The following is a 20,032-nucleotide window of genomic DNA, read 5'->3' as shown; positions in this document are numbered from 1 at the left end:
AGAATTTAAAGGAAATCCATACTCACAATCTTTGTCTCTTAATTGATGACCTAAATTTATATATTGGAAAATAATTTTACCTAAAATATGGGATAAAAGTTTGGAAGCAGGGTGTAAAATAATAATCCCAAGTATTGATCTGAAAAGAGTAGTTAATATAGTGAAAGTGGCAAATATGGGGAGACTTTTCTTCTGAATGTCACTTTATTCATACTGATATAAACTGTATATAGCCTGTGAAAAATATTCAGAAAGTTCTATTAAGTATAAAAAGTTAAGAAATCATTAGAGAGTTTTGCCAACTCCTCGGTAACCACTTTATATTTTCCCCCCTAGACTCAATGCTACTACCAAGGATATATTGAAGGATATCTGAATTCTGTTGTCACACTTAGCACCTGCTCTGGACTGAGGTTATGTATTTTTTTGTCGTTGATATGCAAACACCATGGTTATGATATTTGTCTGCAGAGAATTTGTTAGTTTATACTAAGTGTGGAAATGGTAGAGGATTCCCATATGGAGATTATTCAATGAATAATAATAATAATAATAATAATAATAATAATAATAATAATCTCTTCCTCTGAATATGTTTCTTCTCTGATTTCTCTTTACTTTCCCCACTGACCAGAGACATGTCTAACTTCCTCGAAAGTTTAGATTTTCTGGTGTCCTTGCTCTGTATCTTGTTTCTTCTTTAGTGCAGAAATGACAGTTGACCGTGTTTGACTATAGCAAGTTGGAAGAGCTAAGTTTCGGGTTGCTTATTTTTTCAGCAAAGAGAGTATTTTTGATACCTACCATGTACCAGCTACTGGCCTGGTGTTTGGAGATGTAAAAATAAATAAACAAAGCATGTTCTTTCACAAAGGGAAATCATCTTCAGAGAGAGGAAGCACTTCTATATAAACAAATAAGTATTATTATAGTACTCATTTTTCTAGTAATATCACTATCTTAATCTCTCTAAGAACTGTAGGGTTTCCATTCTAGTGCTTGGAGAGTTTTCCATTCTGTCAGGATATTCTTCACCTTCATTTTATAGTGTAGGATCCTTGTTTCTACAAACGAATTTTACTCAGTGCTTTTTACATGGAATTCTGAAATTTGGTTTTTAGAGAGTAGTCACTTGAACTGTTACCTGTATTCAAGGAAGAATACTTATAAAAGTTGTTTACTCTTTAAAGTTTAGCTTTTAATTTCTTATTCAGACTAGGTACATAAACAAAATTCATAAATGCCTTCTTCTAATTACTGCTGAATTTTATTTTTATGAGTAAAATTACTGATTATGTATCCTTTTTTATGCAAGCAATGTAATCATTGCAGTGCAAAACAGAAAGAAATTTATACAGATTTCTATTTGCTATTGCTTTCATTAAATTACTGACCTGGGGGACAGGGGAATGACTTGATCACAGTAATACTGTATACTTTCATACCTAGCAACTGATTACATAATTTGTGCTGCATTTATAACTATAAAGAAAATTAAATGGAAAGTTAGTTTTTTGGATTGGGGAAGACCTTTTTTTATCTCTTCAGAGTCATCTCCAAAACATAAAGAGTTTGGGTCAAAATACTGAGCTCAAAAACATTCTGTATCTTTCTTCTCCCACTCCTCCTCCCCCTCCTTCTCCTCCTTCTCCCCCTCTTTCCTTCCTCCTCCTCCTTTTTTTAGGAATTCTGTCGGAGTTTTATAATATAGAATTTATTAAAAACACTTGAATTTTTATCCTTAATTTTACAGAGGAATATTGCAGTTTGAAAATGTTTCTTATGGAATTGAGCCTATGGAATCTGCAGTTGAATTTAAGCATCTTCTTTATAAATTAGGAAACGAAAACAATGAATTTGCAGTTCTTACTGAAAATAACCAAGACACAGAACAAAACCCAATGGACTATAATATTTTTATAAGTGAAAAAGTGAGTTATGTATGCTTTATTACTCTTTCAAGGCACTTATTGCTTTTATTTATTTACTTATTTATTTAATTTCTTTTTTTAACATCTTTATTGGAGTATAATTGCTTTACAATGGTGTGTTAGTTTCCGCTTTAAAACAAAGTGGATCAGCTATACATATACATATATCCCCATATATATCCCCTCCCTCTTGCATCTCCCTCCCACCCTCCCTATCCCACCCCTCTAGGTGGACACAAAGCACCGAGGTGATATCCCTGTGCTATGCGGCTGCTTCCCACTAGCTATCTATTTTACATTTGGCAGTGTATATATGTCCATGCCACTCCCTCACTTTGTCCCAGCTTACCCTTTCCCCTCCCCATGTCCTCAAGTCCATTCTCTATGTCTGCATCTTTATTCCTGTCCTGCCCTTAGGTTCTTCAGAACCTTTTTTTTTTTTTAGATTCCATGTATATGTGTTAGCATACGGTATTTGTTTTTCTCTTTCTGACTTACTTCACTCTGTATGACAGACTCTAAGTCCATCCACCTCACTACAAATAACTCAAATTCATTTCTTTTTATGGCTGAGTAATATTCCATTGTATATATGTGCCACATCTTCTTTAACCAGTCATCTGTTGATGGACAGTTAGGTTGCCTCCATGTCCTGGCTATTGTAAATAGAGCTGCAATGAACATTGTCGTACATGACTCTTTTTGAATGATAGTTTTCTCAGGTTATATGCCCAGTAGTGGGATTGCTGGGTTGTATGGTAGTTTTTTTTTAGTTTTTTAAGGAACCTCCATACTGTTCTCCATAGTGCCTGTATCAATTTACATTCCCACCAACAGTGCAAGAGGGGTCCCTTTTCTCCACACCCTCTCCAGCATTTATTGTTTGTAGATTTTTTTTTTTTTTTTGAAATTCACGTTCTTTTATTTATTTATTTATTTATTTATGACTGTGTTCTTCGTTTCTGTGCGAGGGCTTTCTCTAGTTGCGGCAAGTGGGGACCACTCTTCATCGCGGTGCGCGGGCCTCTCACCATCGCGGCCTCTCTTGTTGCGGAGCACAGGCTCCAGACGTGCAGGCTCAGTAATTGTGGCTTACAGGCCCAGTTGCTCTGTGGCATGTGGGATCTTCCCAGACCAGGGCTTGAACCCATGTCCCCTGCGCTGGCAGGCAGATTCTCAACCACTGCGCCACCAGGGAAGCCCTGTAGATTTTTTGATGATGGCCATTCTGACTGGTGTGAGGTGATATACCTCATTGTAGTTTTGATTTGCGTTTCTCTAATGATTAGTGATGTTGAGCATCCGTTCATGTGTTTTTTGGCAATCTGTATATCTTCTTTGGAGAAATGTCTATTTAGGTCTTCTGCCCATTTTTGATTGGGTTGTTTGTTTTTTTGATATTGAGCTGCATGAGCAGCTGGTAAATTTTGGAGATTAATCCTTTGTCAGTTGCTTCATTTGCAAATATTTTCTCCCATTCTGAGGGTTGTCTTTTCATCTTGTTTATGGTTTCCTTTTCTGTGCAAAAGCTTTTAAGTTTCATTAGGTCCCATTTGTTTATTTTTGTTTTTATTTCCATTCCTCTAGGAGGTGGGTCAAAAATGATCTTGCTGTGATTTATGTCATAGAGTGTTCTGCCTATGTTTTCCTCTAAGAGTTTTATAGTGTCTGGCCTTGCATTAAGGTCTTTAATCCATTTTGAGTTTATTTTTGTGTATGGTGTTAGGGAGTGTCCTAATGTCATTCTTTAACCTGTAGCTGTCCATTTTCCCCAGCACCACTTTTTGAAGGGGCTGTCTTTTCTCCATTATATATTCTTGCCTCCTTTATCAAAAATAAGGTGACCATATGTGCGTGAGTTTATCTCTGGGCTTTCTATCCTGTTTCATTGATCTGTATTTCTGTTTTTGTGCCAGTACCATACTGTCTTGATTACTATAGCTTTGTAGTATAGTCTAAAGTCAGGGAGCATGATTCCTCCAACTCCGTTTTTCTTTCTCAAGATTGCTTTGGCTATTCGGGGTCTTTTGTGTTTCCATACAAATTGTGAAATATTTAGTTCTAGTTCTATGAAAAATGCCATTGGTGGTTTGATAGGGATTGCATTGAATCTGTAGATTGCTTTGGGTAGTATAGTCATTTTCACAGTGTTGATTCTTCCAATCCAAGAACATGGTATATCTCTCCATCTGTTTGTATCATCTTTAGTTTCTTTCATCAGTGTCTTACAGTTTTCTGCATACAGGTCTTTTGTCTCCTAAGGTAGGTTTATTCCTAGGTATTTTATTCTTTTTATTGCAATGCTAAATGGCAATGTTTTCTTAATTTCTCTTTCAGATTTTTCATCACCAGTGTATAGGAATGCAAGAGAATTCTGTGCATTAATTTTGTATCCTGCTACATTACCAAATTCATTGATCAGCTCTAGTAGTTTTCTGGTAGCATCTTTAGGATTCTCTATGTATAGTATCATGTCATCTGCAAACAGTGACACATTTACTTCTTCTTTTTCAATTTGGATTCCTTTTATTTCGTTTTCTTCTCTGAGTGCTGTGGCTAAAACTTCCAAAACTGTGTTGAATAATAGTGGTGAGAGTGGGCAACCTTGTCTTGTTCCTGATCTTAGAGGAAATGGTTTCAGTTTTTCACCATTGAGAACGATGTTGGCTGTGGGTTTGTCATATATGGCCTTTATTATGTTGAGGTAAGTTCCCTGTATGCCTACTTTCTGGAGGGTTTTTATCATAAATGGGTGTTGAATTTTACTGAAAGCTTTTTCTGCATCTATTGAGATGATCATATGGGTTTTCTCCTTCAGTTTGTTAATATGGTTTATCACATTGATTGATTTACGTATATTGAAGTATCCTTGCATTCCTGGGATAAACCCCACTTGATCATGGTGTAGGATCGTTTTAATGTTCTGTTGGATCCTGTTTGCTAGTGGTTTGTTGAGGATTTTTGCGTCTATGTTCCTCAGTGATATTGACCTGTAGTTTTCTTTCTTTGTGACCTCTTTGTCTGGGTTTGGTATCAGGGTGATGGTGGCCTCGTAGAATGAGTTTGGGGAGTGTTCCTCCCTCTGCTCTATTTTGGAAGAGTTTGAGAAGGATAGGTGTTAGCTTTTCTCTAAATGTTTGATAGAATTCGCCTGTGAAGCTATCTAGTCCTGGGCTTTGTTTGTTGGAAGATTTTTAATCACAGTGTCAATTTCAGTGCTTATGATTGGTCTGTTTATATTTTCTATTTCTTCCTGGTTCAGTCTCGGAAGGTTGTGCTTTTTAAGTATTTGTCCATTTCTTCCAGGTTGTCCATTTTATTGGCATATATTTGCTTGTAGTAATCTCTCATGATCCTTTGTACTTCTGCAGTGTTAGTTGTTACTTCTCCTTTTTCATTTCTAGTTCTATTGATTTGAGTCTTTCCCTTTTTTTCTTGATGAGTCTGGCTAATGGTTTATCAATTTTGTTTATCTTCTCAAAGAACCAGCTTTTAGTTTTATTGATCTTTGCTATTGTTTCCTTCATTTCTTTTTCATTTATTTCTGATCTGATCTTTATGATTTCTCTCTTTCTGCTAACTTTGGGTTTTTTTGGTTCTTCTTTCTCTAATTGCTTTAGGTGTAAAGTTAAGTTGTTTATTTGAGATGTTTCTTGTTTCTTGAGGTTGGATTGTATTGCTGTAAACTTCTATCTTAGAACTGCTTTTGCTGCATCCCATAGGTTTTGGGTCGTCGTGTTTTCATTGTCATTTTTTTAGGTATGTTTTGATTTCCCCTTTGATTTCTTCAGTGATCTCTTGGTTATTTAGTAGTGTATTGTTTAGCCTCCATCTGTTTGTATTTTTTACAGATTTTTCCCTGTAATTGATATCTTGTCTTATAGCGTTGTGGTTGGAAAAGATAGTTGATACGATTTCAATTTTCTTAAATTTCCCAAGGCTTGATTTGTGACCCAAGGTATGATCTATCCTGGGAAATGTTCCATGAGCACTTGAGAAGAAAGTGTATTCTGTTGTTTTTGGATAGAATGTCCTATAAATATCAATTAAGTCCATCTTGTTTAATGTATCATTTAAAGCTTTTGTTTCCTTATTTGTTTTCATTTTGGATGATCTCTCCATTGGTGAAAGTGGGGTGTTAAAGTCCCCTATGATGATTGTGTTACTGTCGATTTCCCCTTTTATGGCTGTTAGCATTTGCCTTATGTATTGAGGTGCTCCTGTGCTTGGTGCATAAATATTTACAATTGTTATATCTTCTTCTTGGATTGATCCCTTGATCATTATGTAGTGTCCTTCTTTGTCTCTTGTAATAGTCTTTATTTTAAAGTCTATTTTGTCTGGTATGAGAATTGCTACTCCAGCTTCCTTTTGATTTCCATTTGCATGGAATATCTTTTTCCATCCCTTCACTTTCTGTCTGTATGTGTCTCTAGGTCTGAAGTGGGTCTCTTGTAGACAGCATATGTACAGGTCTTGTTTTTGTATCCATTCAGCCAGTCTGTGTCTTTTGGTTGGAGCATTTAATCCATTTACATTTAAGGTAGTTATCGATATGTATGTTTCTATTACCATTTTCTTAATTGCTTTGGGTTTGTTATTGCAGGTCTTTTCCTTCTCTTGTGTTTCCTGCCTAGAGAAGTTCCTTTAGCATTTGTTGTGAAGCTGGTTTGGTGGTGCTGAATTCTCTTAGCTTTTGCTTGTCTGTAAAGGTTTTAATTTGTCCGTCGAATCTGAATGAGATCCTTGCTGAGTAGAGTAATCTTGGTTGTAGGTTTTTCCCTTTCATCACTTTAAATATGTCCTGCTACTCCGTTCTGGCTTGCAGTGTTTCTACTGAAAGATCAGCTGTTAACCTTATGGGTGTTCCCTTGTTTGTTATTTGTTGTTTTTCCCTTGCTGCTTTTAATATTTTTTCTTTGTATTTAATTTTTGGTAGTGTGATTAATATGTGTCTTGGCGTGTTTCTCTTTGGATTTATCCTGTGTGGGACCCTCTGCGCTTCTTGGACTTGACTGACTATTTCCTTTCCCACGTGAGGGAAGTTTTCCACTATAATCTCTTCAAATATTTTCTCAGACCCTTTCTTTTTCTCTTTTTCTTCTGGGACCCCTACAATTTGAATGTTGGTGTGTTTAATGTTGTCCGAGAGGTCTCTGAGACTGTCCTCAATTCTTTTCATTCTTTTTTCTTTATTCTGCTCTGTGGTAATTATTTCCACTATTTTATCTTCCAGGTCAGTTATCCGTTCTTCTGCCTCAGTTACTCTGCTATTGATTCCTTCTAGACAATTTTTAATTTCATTTATTGCGTTGTTCATCGTTGTTTTTTTGCTCTTTAGTTCTTCCATGTCCTTTTTAAACGTTTCTTGTATTTTCTGCATTCTATTTCCAAGATTTTGGATCATCTTTCCTATCATTACTCTGAATTCTTTTTCAGGTATACTGCCTATTTCCTCTTCATTTGTTTGGTGTTGTGGGTTTTTACCTTGCTCCTTCATCTGCTGTGTGTTTCTCTGCCTTCTCATTTTGCTTAACTTACTGTGTTTGGGGTCTCCTTTTCTCAGACTGCAGGTTGTAGTTCCTGTTGTTTTTGGTGTCTGCCCCCAGTGGTTAAGGTTGGTTCAGTGGGTTGTGTATGCTTCCTGGTGGAGGGGACTAGTGACTGTATTCTGATGGATGAGGCTGGATCTTGTCTTTCTGGTGGGCAGGTCTGTGTCTGGTGGTGTGTTTTGGGGTGTCTGTGACCTTATTATGATTTTAGGCAGCCTCTCTGCTAATGGATGGGGCTGTGTTCCTGTCTTGCTAGTTGTTTGGCATAAGGAGTCCAGCACTGTAGCTTGCTGGTCATTGAGTGGAGCTGGGTTTTAGTGTTGAGATGGAGATCTCTGGGGGAGCTTTCGCTGTTTGATATTACATGGAGCTGGGAGGTCTCTGGTGGACCAGTGTCCTGAACTCGGCTCTCCCACCTCAGAGGCACAGGCCTGCCACCTGGCCGGAGCACCAAGACCCTGTCAGTCACATGGCTCAGAAGAAAAGGGAGGAAAAAAAGAAAGAAAGAAAGAAAAAAATAATAAAATAAAGTTTTAAAAATAAAAAATAGAAAATAATTTTTAAAAATAAAAAAATTTAAAAGTAATAAAAAAAGAAAAGAAAGAAAGAAAGAAGAGAACAAGCAAACCAAAAACCAAATCCACCAAGGATAACAAGCACTAAAAACTATACTTAAAAAAAACAAAAGAAAAGAAAAAAATGGACAGACAGAACCCTAGGACAAATGGTAAAAGCAAAGCTATACAGAGAAAATCACACAAAGAAGCATACACATACGCACTCACAAAAAGAGAGAAAGGAAAAAATATATATACGTTGCTCCCAAAGTCCACCGCCTCAATTTTGGGATGATTTGTTTTCTATTTAGGCATTCCACAGTTGCAGGGTACTTCAGGTTGATTGTGGAGCGTTAATCCGCTGCTTCTGAGGCTGCTGGGAGAGATTTCCCTTTCTCTTCTTTGTTCGCACAGCTCCTGGGGTTCAGCTTTGGATTTGGCCCAGCCTCTGTGTGTAGGTTACCTGAGGGTGTCTGTTCTTTGCTCAGATAGGATGGGGTTAAAGTAGCAGCTGATTAGGAAGCTCTGGCTCACTCGGCGGCGGGGGAGGGAGGGGTACAGAATGCAGGGCGAGCCTGCGGCAGCAGAGGCCAACATGACGTTGCACCAGCCTGAGGTGTGCTGTGTGTTCTCCCAGGGAAGTTGTCCCTGGATCACGGGACCCTGACAGTGGCGTGCTGCACAGGCTCCCAGGAGGGGAGGTGTGGATAGTGACCTGTGCTTGCACACAGGATTTTTGGTGGCTGCCGTAGCAGCCTTAGCCTTTCATTCCCGTTTCTGGTGTCCGCACTGCTAGCCGCGGCTCATGCCCATCTCTGGAACTTGTTTAGGCGTTGCTCTGAATCCTCTCTCCTCACACACCCCAAAACAGTTGTCTCTTGCCTCTTGGACAGGTCCAGACTTTTTCTTGGACTCCCTCCCATCTAGCTGTGGTGCACTAGCCCCCTTCAGGCTGTGTTCACGCAGCCAACCCCAGTCCTCTCCCTGGGATCTGAACTCTGAAGCTGGAGCCTCAGATCCCAGCCCCCACCCACCCCAGCGGGTGAGAAGAGAAGCCTCTTGGGCTGGTGAGTGCTGGTCGGCACTGATCCTCTGTGCGAGAATCTCTCCGCTTTGCCCTCTGCACCCCTGTTGCTGCGCTCTCCTCTGTGGCTCCGAAGCTTCCCCCGTGCCACCCCTCGTGTCCACCAGTGAAGGGGCTTCCTAGTGTGTGGAAACTTTTCCTCCTTCACAGCTCCCTCCCAGTGGTGCAGATCCTGTCCCTATTCTTTTGTCTCTGTTTTTTCTTTTTTCCTTTGCCCTACCCAGGTACGTGGGGAGTTTCTTGCCTTTTGAGATGTCTGAGGTCTTCTGCCAGCATTCAGGAGGTGTTCTGGAGGAGCTGTTCCTCATGTACATGTATTTCTGATGTATTTGTGGGGAGGAAGGTGATCTCCACGTCTTACTCTTCCACCATCTTGAAGGTCTCCTAATTAACTTTTGACATTTAAATTATAATGTGTTTTGGTGTGGGTCTCTTTGCGTTCTTATTTGAAAGATTCTGGGCTTCTTGGGGCTGAATATCTGTTTCCGTACACGTTAGGGAAGTTTTCAGCCATTGTGTTTTCAAACAAAATTTCTGTCCCATTCTCTTCTCCTTCTGGGACTTCTGTACATGCAAATGTTTGTTAGTTTGTTGTTGTTCCATACCCCTTATGCTATCTTTCCTATTTTAAATTCTTTTTTTTCTTTTTGTTTCTCTGATTGCGTGAGTTCCACCACATTGTCTTTGAGTTGACTGATTTTTTTTTCTTCTGCTTCATCTACTCCAACATTGAACCTCTCTAGTGTATTTTTCAGTTGTTATTATATTGTTCAGTTTTCTGACTTCTCTTTGGTACTTTCTTATATTTTTTCTCTCTGTGTTGACCTTCTCCTCACTGTGTCCATTCACTCTTTTCCCCAGTTCAGTGAGCATCTTTTTGACCAATACTTTAAACTCTTCATCAGGTAAATTACATGTCTCCATTTCATTAAGTTTTTTTAATGAGGTTTTATCTTTTTCTTCCAGTTGGAACATATTCCTCTGTTTCTTCATTTTGCTTGACTTTCTGTGTTGGTTTTTATATGGTAGATGGAACAACCACCTCTCCTAGTCTTGGAGTGTCCTTGTGTAGGAGGTGAAACCCTCCCCCCAGCTCTTTGTCATCTCTCAAAGATGACAAAGCTTTGTGCTTATCCAAGTAGCATATTATATTTTTAATAGCTCCCAGTAGTTGAGAATGTGGCAAGACCTGCCAGTGTCCTGAAGGGGAGGTTCTTACCACTTAGATTCTGGCTGTTTGGAAACCACATCCTCAGGCAGCAGCTTTTAAAAGTAGGCAAATATATATAGTCCTGTGGGATTGCAAGTGTATGCCCTGCTCTCCAGAGTATCCAGCAGTGTCCCCTCCATAGCAGTCACAAAAACTGGGGCTCCAGATGAGTGTGTAAGCTCTTTTCTGGGAGCTGTTGGAGAGCTGAAGCAAGGCAGAGGGAGTGTACCAAGATGGTGTCCATAGACTACATTCCTTGAGGGAAGCTCTGTAGTTCACTGGATGTGTGCTAAACCTGAAGCCTTCCACTGAGGTTGAAGCTCCAGAACAAGCAAAGTGACCTCCCTCACAGAAAGACTGCGGAATACCTCAGTCTGTTTTCTCCACAGTGCTGTGCAACTGGCAGCTTGCCAAGAACCATCTCTTCAATTGCTACAGTCCTGTGGGTCTCAGAAATGCAAGCCCCCTTGCCACCAGAGCCAGGCAATCAAGGAGCATTCCCTAGGTGGTAGCTGCAAAAACTGGGGCACTAGTTTTAAAAACTAGGGCATCAATTGCATGTAAAATTCCCTTGCAGGAAAAACTGGATCTCTGGAGGGTAGCAGAGGGAATTCTTGAAGATAGCACTCACCCTCTGAGGTGTCTGGAAAGCATGACACTTAGCCCATAGATGTGTGTTTAATTAGAAGTCTGCCTCTCAGGCTGCAGCCATGATGATTAGCTAATAGGCCTCTGTAACAGAAAGACTGAGGTCTTGGATCTTTTGCCTCTTGTTGTGCTGGGGCCTGGTAGTTGTTTAAGAAATCTTTCTCTGTTAGCTACAGTTCTATGGGACCCACAAGTATAAGCCCCACTGGCTGCCAGAGCCAGGTGATGTAGAGGTATTCCTGGGTAGCAGCCACAAAAATTGGGGTGCCTAACAGGGGTATGAGTTCCTTTATGATTATTACAGTCCCATGGGATTAGGAATGCAAGCTCCTTTGGCTTCCAGAGTCAGGCAGTCAAGTAATGTCCCCAGGGAGTCAGCTGCAAAGATCGGTGCACCAGATGCATGTAAAAGCTCTCTTCTGGGAGATACAGTGCTCTGGAGCATGGAAAAGGGAAAGTACGAAGATGGCACCTGCAAGTCTTCATCACTGGATGTGTGTGCTAATTAGATGCCTGCCTCTCAGGCTGGCACCTTAATATAAGCAAGGGAATTTCCTTTACTTTAAGTCTGGGCATGACTAGCTCCCTCTGAGCTGGGCCCTACAGAAGATAAGTCCAAGTGCCTGGGCCCTTTTTGACCTGGTTCCCAGACTGACACAATCTTGTGAGTCTGGGGACTCAAGCCCCATTGGTTTTCAAAGTTCATTGTTTTGGGGCTTGTCTCTCAGGTGCAGGTCCTAAAAGTTGTGGTGCCCAATGTGAGGTTCAAACCCTTCACTCCTCAGACAGAAGCTCCAGGTTTAGAATTTTCTCCAGGTTGTGGGTCATAGCACTGAGGGTGGCATTTACGGTAAGAGTGTGTCTTAGTACATCCTACCCAATTCACCGTGCTTTTCTTCTCATTTGCCTGATGTATAGTTACCACTCAGCCAGACTTTAGGTTTTTTAAAAGAGGAAATTGTTCTGTATGTAGCTGTAGACTCAGTAGCTCTTTGGGAGGAGTTGATTTCAGGATCTTCATATTTTGCCGTCTTGAACTGGAACTCACATTAAATTTTTCCAAGAAAACATGAAATAATAACTCTCACCAGAAAGGTAAATATATAGCAAAGGGAGTGGATTAATCAGTTACAAAGGTACTATGAAGGTTAAAAGACAAAAGTAGTAAAAATAGTAATAACTATGATTACAATAATTAGTTAAGGGATACACAAGATAAAAAGATAAAATATGATATAAAAAACATAAAATGTGGCAGGGAGTAAAAATGTTGAGCTTTTTCAACAAACTTAAGTTGTTATCAACTTACAATAGACTTATATATAAGTTGTTATTTGTAAGCTTCATGGCTTACAAATAGCAAAAACCTGTAGTAAATATACAAACAATAAAAAGAAAGTAATATAAGTATATTACTAAAGAAAGTCATCAAACCACAAAGGAAGAGAGCAAGAGAAGAAGAAACAAACAGCCAGTAAACAATAAAATGGCAATAATTACTTTTAAATTTTATTTGAGTTCTCTCATTTCTCTACCTATCAGTAATTACTTTAAATGTAAATTGACTGAGTTCTCCAATCAAAAGACATAGAGTGGCTACATGGATTAAAAAAACAAGACCCATCTATATGCTACCTACAAGAGACTTTTGATGTAAGGACACACAGAGACTGAGAATGAAGTGATGGAAAAAGATTTCCATGCTAATGGAAACCAAAAGAAAGCTGGAGTAGCTATAATTATATCAGACAAAATAGGTGTAAAAAAAAAAGATTGTAATGAGAGACAAGAATGGGTGTTACATAATGATATAGGGGTCAATTTAACAAGAAGATATAACATTTGTAAGTATTTATGTACCCAACATAGGATAACCTAAATATATAAAGCAAACATTAACTGGCCTAAAGGGAGAAATAGACAGCGATATAATAATAGTAGGGAATTTTAATATCCCACTTACATCAATGGATAGATCATCCAGACAGAAAATCAATAACGAAACATCGGCCTTAAATGACACATTGGAATGATGGACTTAACAGATACATACAGAATACTCCATGTAAAAGCAACAGAATACACATTCTTCTGAAGTTCACATGGAACATTTTCCAGGAGAGATCATGTTAGGCCACAAAACAATCTTAATAAATTTAAGAGGATTGATGACATATGAAGCATCTTTATTGACCACAATGGTATGAAACTGGAAATTATTTACATGAAGAAATCTGGATAATTCACAAATATGTGGAGTTTAAACAGTATGCTACTGAACAACAAATGGGCCAAAGAAAAATCAAAGGAGAAATTTTTAAAAATACCTTGAGACAAAAGAAAATGAAAATAGCATATACCAAAAATTTGTGGGATGCAGCAAAAGCAGTTCTACAAGGGAAGTTCTTAGCGATACATGGCCTACCTCAAGAAACAAGAAAAGTCACTAATAACCTAACTTTATACCTCAAGGAACTAGAAAAAGAACAAATGAAACACAGGATTAGTAGAAGGGAGGACATAACAAATGTAGGGCAGAAGTAAATGAAACAGATTCCAAAAGGACAATAGAGAAGATCAGTGAAGCTGAGAGCTGGTTCTTTGAAAAGATAAAATTGACAAACCTTTAGCTAGACTCACCAAGAGAAAAAGAGAAATCATAAAATAAAAAATGAAAGAGATGTTACAACTGATCCCACAGAAATATAGACTACTGGGAAGAATTATATGTCAACAAATTAGGCAACCTGGGGAGGGAAAAATTGGGAGTTTGGGATTAACATATATACACAACAATATATAAAATAGATAACCAACAAGAACCTACTATATAGCACAGGGAACTATACTCAATATTTTGTAATAACCTATAAGGGAAAAGAATCTGAAAAAGAATACATATATATTATATGTTATATATATTAAATATATATATATGTATATATATATATATATATATATATATATATATATATATATATATATATATGAATCACTTTGCTGTACACCTAAAAGTAACACAACATTGTCAATCAACTATACTTCAATTTTAAAAAATTAGGCAACCCAGAAGAAATGGATAAATTTCTAGAAACACCTAACCTACCAAGACTGAATTATGGTGAAATAGATAATCTGAATAGACCAATTACTGGTAAGGGGATTTAATCAGTAGTCAAAAATATGCTAACAAACAAAAGCCCAAGACCACACTTATACAATTCACTGGTGAATTGTACCAAACATTTAAAGAATAATTAATACCAATCCTCAAACTCCTTTTCCAAAGAATAGATGAAGGGGGAACACTTCCAAATTCATTTTACAATGCCAGCATACCCTGATACCAAACCCCAGACAAGGATACCACAAAAAAAAAAAAAAAAGAAAGAAAAGAAAATAACTGGCCAGTATCCCTGATGAACATAGATGTAAAGATCTTTAAAAAGATAATAGCAAACCAAATTCAACATTAAAACATTAAAAGAAAAGAAAACATTGAAAGAATCATACACCATGCTGAAGTGGGGTTTATTGCAAGGATGAAAAAATGGTTCAACATCAGCAAATCAATTAATGTGATACCCCACATTAACAAAATGAAGGATAAAAATCATGATCATCTAAATAGGTGCAGAAAAAGCGTTTGAAAAAATTCAGCATCCATGTATAATAAAAACTCTCAACAAAGTGGATATAGAGGGAACATACTTCAACATAATAAAGACCATATATGACATGCCCACAGCTAACATTATACTCAATGGTGAAAAGCTGAAAGCATTTCCTCTAAGATCAGGAACAAGTCAAGGATGCCCACTTTCGCCACTCTTATTCAACATAGAATTGGAAGTTCTCACCACAGTAATTGGGTAAGAAAACGAAATGGCATGCATTCAAATTGGAAAGGAAGAAGTAAAACTGTCACTATTTGCAGATGACATGATGTTATATATAGAACACCCTAACTACTCCATAAAAACTGTTAGAACTAATAAACAAATTCAGTAAATTTTCAGGATACAAAACTAATGTATGGAAATCTGTTGTGTTTATATACACCAATAAAAAACTGTCAGAAATAGAAATAAACAATGCGATTTATAATGCATCAAAAAGGATATAATACCAAGGAATAAATTTAACCAAGGAGGTAAAAGAACTATATATTGAAAATTACAAGATATTGATGAAAGAAATTGAAGAAGACCCAAATAAATGGAAAGCTATTCCATGCTCACGGATTGGGAGAATCAGGATTGTTAAAATTTCTGTACTACCCTAAGCAGTCTACATATTCATTGCAATCCCCATCAAAATTCCCATGCTATTTTTCAAAGAAATAGGAAGATAATCCTTAAATTTGTATGGAAACACAAACATCAAATAGCCAGAACAATCTTGAGAAAGAAAACAAAGCTGGAGGCTTCAGACTCTCTGATTTCAAACTATATTACAAAGCTTTATTAATTAAAATAGTATTATATTGGCATGAAAAGAGACACATAGATCAGTGGAACAGAATAGAGAACACAGAAATAAACCTAAACGTATATGGTCAATTAATTTATGATAAAGGAACCAAGAATATACTGTGGGGAAAGGACAGACTTTTCAATAAATGGTATTAGGAAAACTGGACAGCGACATGCAGAAGAATAAATGGATCACTATTTTACACCATACACAAAATTTAACTCAAAATTAATTAAAGACTTGAATGTAAGACCTGAAATCATAAATCTTCCTAGTAGAAAACAAATACACTAACTTGAAACATATATGCACCTCTGTGTTCATTGAAGCATTATTTGCAATAGCAAAAATATGGAAACAATCTAAGTATCTATTGATGGATGAACGGATAAGTAAATTGTTATATGTATATATAATGGTATATTATTCAGCCTTAAAAAGAAGAAAATCCTGCCATTTGTGGCAGTATGGATGAACCTTGAGGATGTTGTTAGTAAAATAAGCCAGACAGAGAAAGACAAATACTGCAACATCTCACTACTGGAATCTACAGTAGTCAAACTCATAGACACAGAAAGTACAGTGGTGTTTGCCAGGGGCTGCAGACAAAGAGAAATGGGGAAATGTTGGTCAAAGCATATAAAGTTTGAGCTATGCAAGATGAATAAGTTCTGGAGATTTAATAAACATCAGTGTAACTGTAGTTAGCAATATTGTAAACTTTAAATTTTCAAAGAGGGTTGATTTTATGTGTTCTCACTACACACACACACACACACACACACACACACACACACATACACAAGAAAAAAGAAGATAGTAACTATGTGAGAGTGGATATGTTAATTAGCTTGATTGTGGCAGTTATTTCACATTGTATATGTATATCAAAACATCAAGTCTTATAGCTTAAGTATATATATATATATTTCAACTATGACTCAGTAAAGGTGGAAAAATATTTTAAAAGTTCAGAATAAACAATTTGTGAAAGTTTTTAAGTTTTTAAATGCTGCTATTCTTTTTTTCTAGCCAGAATCAGCTGTTTCAGATTTAATTCCTCTTTATGTAGAAATGCATGTCGTGGTGGACAAAGTTTTGGTATGTATTTTGCTTCTTCTTTGCTTTTGAATTTTGATATGAATGTATGATTGTCCCTAACTAGAAAGGAACTTAAAGATTCCAGTCTTCTTACTTCCATGTCGCTCCCAGAGAACAGTGGAGACATCTTCTATTTGAAGAATCAAATATTCAAAATTATATTAGTTCTATCAGAAATGTTTTATTTGAAATCTTTACATAACCTGCATAACAAAATGATTTTTTTTTTTTTTTTTTTGCTGGTACTTCACATCTTTAGGGCCCCTCTCAATCCACAAACATTTTTAATGGTGATTTTTTTAAGTGAAATTCTTTAAGCTTTAATTCTTATTTTAGGGTACTTGAAGAGCAGCATGTAGTCTAGAGAATCTTTTGCCCTGTAAGATATTTATTGGCACAGCAACGATGATAGTATAACTATTTATGAGAACTGCTTACATTAAAATGTCAAGATTTTTTTTTAGTGGTTTTTTTTTTAATTTTTATTTTATTTATTTATGGCTGTGTTGGGTCTTCGTTTCTGTGCGAGGGCTCTCTCCAGTTGTGGCAAGCGGGGGCCACTCTTCATCGCGGTGCGCGGGCCTCTCACTATCGCGGCCTCTCTTCTTGCGGAGCACAGGCTCCAGACGCGCAGGCTCAGTGGTTGTGGCTCACGGGCCCAGTTGCTTCGTGGCATGTGGGATCCTCCCAGACCAGGGCTCGAACCCGTGTCCCCTGCATCGGCAGGCAGATTCTCAACCACTGCGCCACCAGGGAAGCCCTTTAGTGGTTTTTAATGGTTCAACTGTTTGAGTCTGTTGACTCAAGTCTGATTGAGTCTAGTCTAAAGGCACCTCTAGATTCCTTATTCTCATAAACAATTTGAGGATCTCTGAACTTCAGACCCTTGAGGTGATAACTCAGTTTGTACTCAGTCGGGTGTGGTTTTATTTCTCCTGTATTTCAAAGATTTCAGAAAACAGGGATAAAATATACTTTCCAGGTTTTGTTTTGAAGATAAGTATTTGATTGTCACATCTATGGAATACTACAGAGAATGTGAATTTCCATTTCTATTCATAGTATTGTAGAGCTTGTCAGGAAGCCAGAGTTGAGGGTCAGAGACAGGAGAGGTTTGGAGAAGGATATTAAAATATTTGACTTATTAGAGTATTAGGGAAAAGGGCAAGGGAACATTTAAGAGAAAGTTGAGATATTTCTAGTAAAGATGACTAAATTTCCAGGGAATATTTTGGTTTATGAAAATTATTTTGTTTCAGGATTATGTTACAAATTTTGAGAGTTGTTTTAAAAGCTTCTTGTCTAAATTGCCAGGTTTGTCAGCCATATAATGCTCATTAAACATCTCTTTTTTATGTTCTTACAAATATTTATGTTTATGTATTCTTTAATAAAACAAACATTGAGCCAGTATGACATCTGTGTTACTAGATATTGGGCATATAAAGAAGAATAGTGATGTCTTCAATCACTTCACAAATTTTAAATCCACAGTTGTAGCCTAGTGAATTCACTGCCAGATTGAGGGAAGTTTATGGTACTATAAAAACACAGTGCATTAATGGAGAAAGACATGGAGACACACAGCTGTAACCTGAGGTATTGTAAGAGCATGTAAGTAGGTGTTTTAAAATGTAGGTTTTATTATTATTCAGGTATGCTGATGCCAACAGATCAGGAGATGATTACTATTGGAAGGTTAGTTTGTTATTCGCAGTTACCAGGAGGAAAGGGCATACCACATCATGCCACATGGAGAAGCACCAGAGTAGGTCAGGAGACAGAGGGAGCAATAGGAAAACATGGCAGGAGCCTTTATTGTGATTTCTGTGGGAAGGAATAGCGAAACAAGGTAAACAGGTTTAGCATTGGCTAACTTGAAAAATTGCAGTGGGTTCTGGAGAATAGAGGTTGTTTCACATTTTTTGCTACCTTTCCCTTGGATGATTAGGGCAGGGGAATTGGAGTGTGAGAACCTGGTAAAGGAGATGGTTGGAGGCTGTGTTCTGGTTTGGTTGGTTTGGGCAATGGGGGGAGGATGGGGCCAGGGAAGACTCAGTGCGAAACCTTTCTTTGCAAGGGTGCATAAATATGAGAGATTGTTCTTTTCAGGTAATTGCAAGAAGTTTAGTATGATTAATACACAGGGTTGAAGAAGGGAAAGGGAAAGAGATGAATTGAAGAATTGACATGATATTTGGATTTTATCCTAACGGTAATAGAGAGTCAATGAAAGATTTTAAGCAGGATAATGATGTGTTCATATTTACATTTAGAATCATTTCTGCAATAGCGTAGGGACAGGAATGGTGGTGTAAAAATTGGAGTAAGATAAAGCGTTTAAGAGACTATTCCAGTAATCAAGGTGAAGTTTTACAAATTAATAGTGTTAGGAATAGACAGGAAAGGACAATTTTAAAAGTTACTAATGAGAGTGAATTAGAAGAACTTGTAAATTGATTTGATTTATTCATTCATTTAATAAATATATTAAGCATCACCTAGATGCCAGTTACTGTTCTATTTATTGAGGATGGAGCAGTGAACAAAACAGAAAAAGTTTTGCTGTCACGGAACATATAGTATAATAAATGTGGGAGGTCATAAATGATAAGAGCATTCACTAAAGAAGTGGAAGTCTAAGTGGGAGCATATTTTTGAGGGAGGATAATGAGCGTAGTTTTGGATATGTTGAACTTGAGGGTCCTGTGTAATATCCAAGGGATAATGTACCTTAGAGAGTTTTTTTATAGATAAGGAATTTAACATTGACACATTCTTCAGAGCTTATTCAGATTTCAGCAGTTATATACACACTCATTTGTGTGTGTATGTGTGTGTGGTTTTATGTGGAAGTATCACATATGTAGCCGTTCATAACTACCACCACCATGACCAATACACTGAACAGTACCATCACAAGACTCTCTGTGTTATCCCTTTGGAGTCACACACATCTCTCCCCACTTCCTTACTTCTTGACCTCTGGTAATCACTCATCTATTCTCCATCTGTGATTTCAGGAATATTGCATAAATGTTAACATATAGTATGTATCCTTTTGAGATTTGTTTATACTTAGCATAATTTTCATGAGGTTTACCCAGGCTGTTCCATATATCAACAGTTCAGTTACTTTTTATTACTGAATCATATTCTGTGTTATAAATGTACCACAGTTTGTTTAACCTGTTAACCATTGAAGGACATAGGAGTTGTTTCCACTCACGTATGGGTTTTTGTGAGCATCAGTTTTTACTTCTTTGGGATAAATGCCCAGGAGTGCAATTTCTAGGTCCATTATTTGTTTTGAAAGAAGTTGCCAAACTATCTTTCAGAGTGGCTATACAATTTTACATAGTAGCATGTGTGAGTGATGCAATTTATATTCCTATTTTAATTGTTACTGTCTTATTTTGAAGTGTTCTAACCCCAAAGCAGCCTCAACCTGAGAGAGTAGATCTCAAACATAT

The 20,032-nt window shown here is 37.3% G+C and overlaps 1 protein-coding gene across 1 annotated transcript in view; it reads left to right on the top strand.

Moving 5' to 3' along the window:
* The window catches only part of ADAM32 (ADAM metallopeptidase domain 32), a 193,975-nt gene that overhangs the window by 35,190 nt on the left and 138,753 nt on the right, over positions 1 to 20,032 (top strand). Inside the window, exons 5-7 of the mRNA XM_059909354.1 lie at positions 337 to 413; positions 1,754 to 1,931; positions 16,491 to 16,559. Coding sequence (XP_059765337.1) covers positions 337 to 413; positions 1,754 to 1,931; positions 16,491 to 16,559 — 324 coding nt within the window. The remainder of the gene's footprint in view (positions 1 to 336; positions 414 to 1,753; positions 1,932 to 16,490; positions 16,560 to 20,032) is intronic.

Source organism: Balaenoptera ricei, chromosome 21 (genome assembly GCF_028023285.1).
Source record: "Balaenoptera ricei isolate mBalRic1 chromosome 21, mBalRic1.hap2, whole genome shotgun sequence".
Taxonomy (NCBI): Eukaryota; Metazoa; Chordata; class Mammalia; order Artiodactyla; family Balaenopteridae; genus Balaenoptera; species Balaenoptera ricei.
This window is presented reverse-complemented; position numbering and strand designations above follow the sequence as displayed.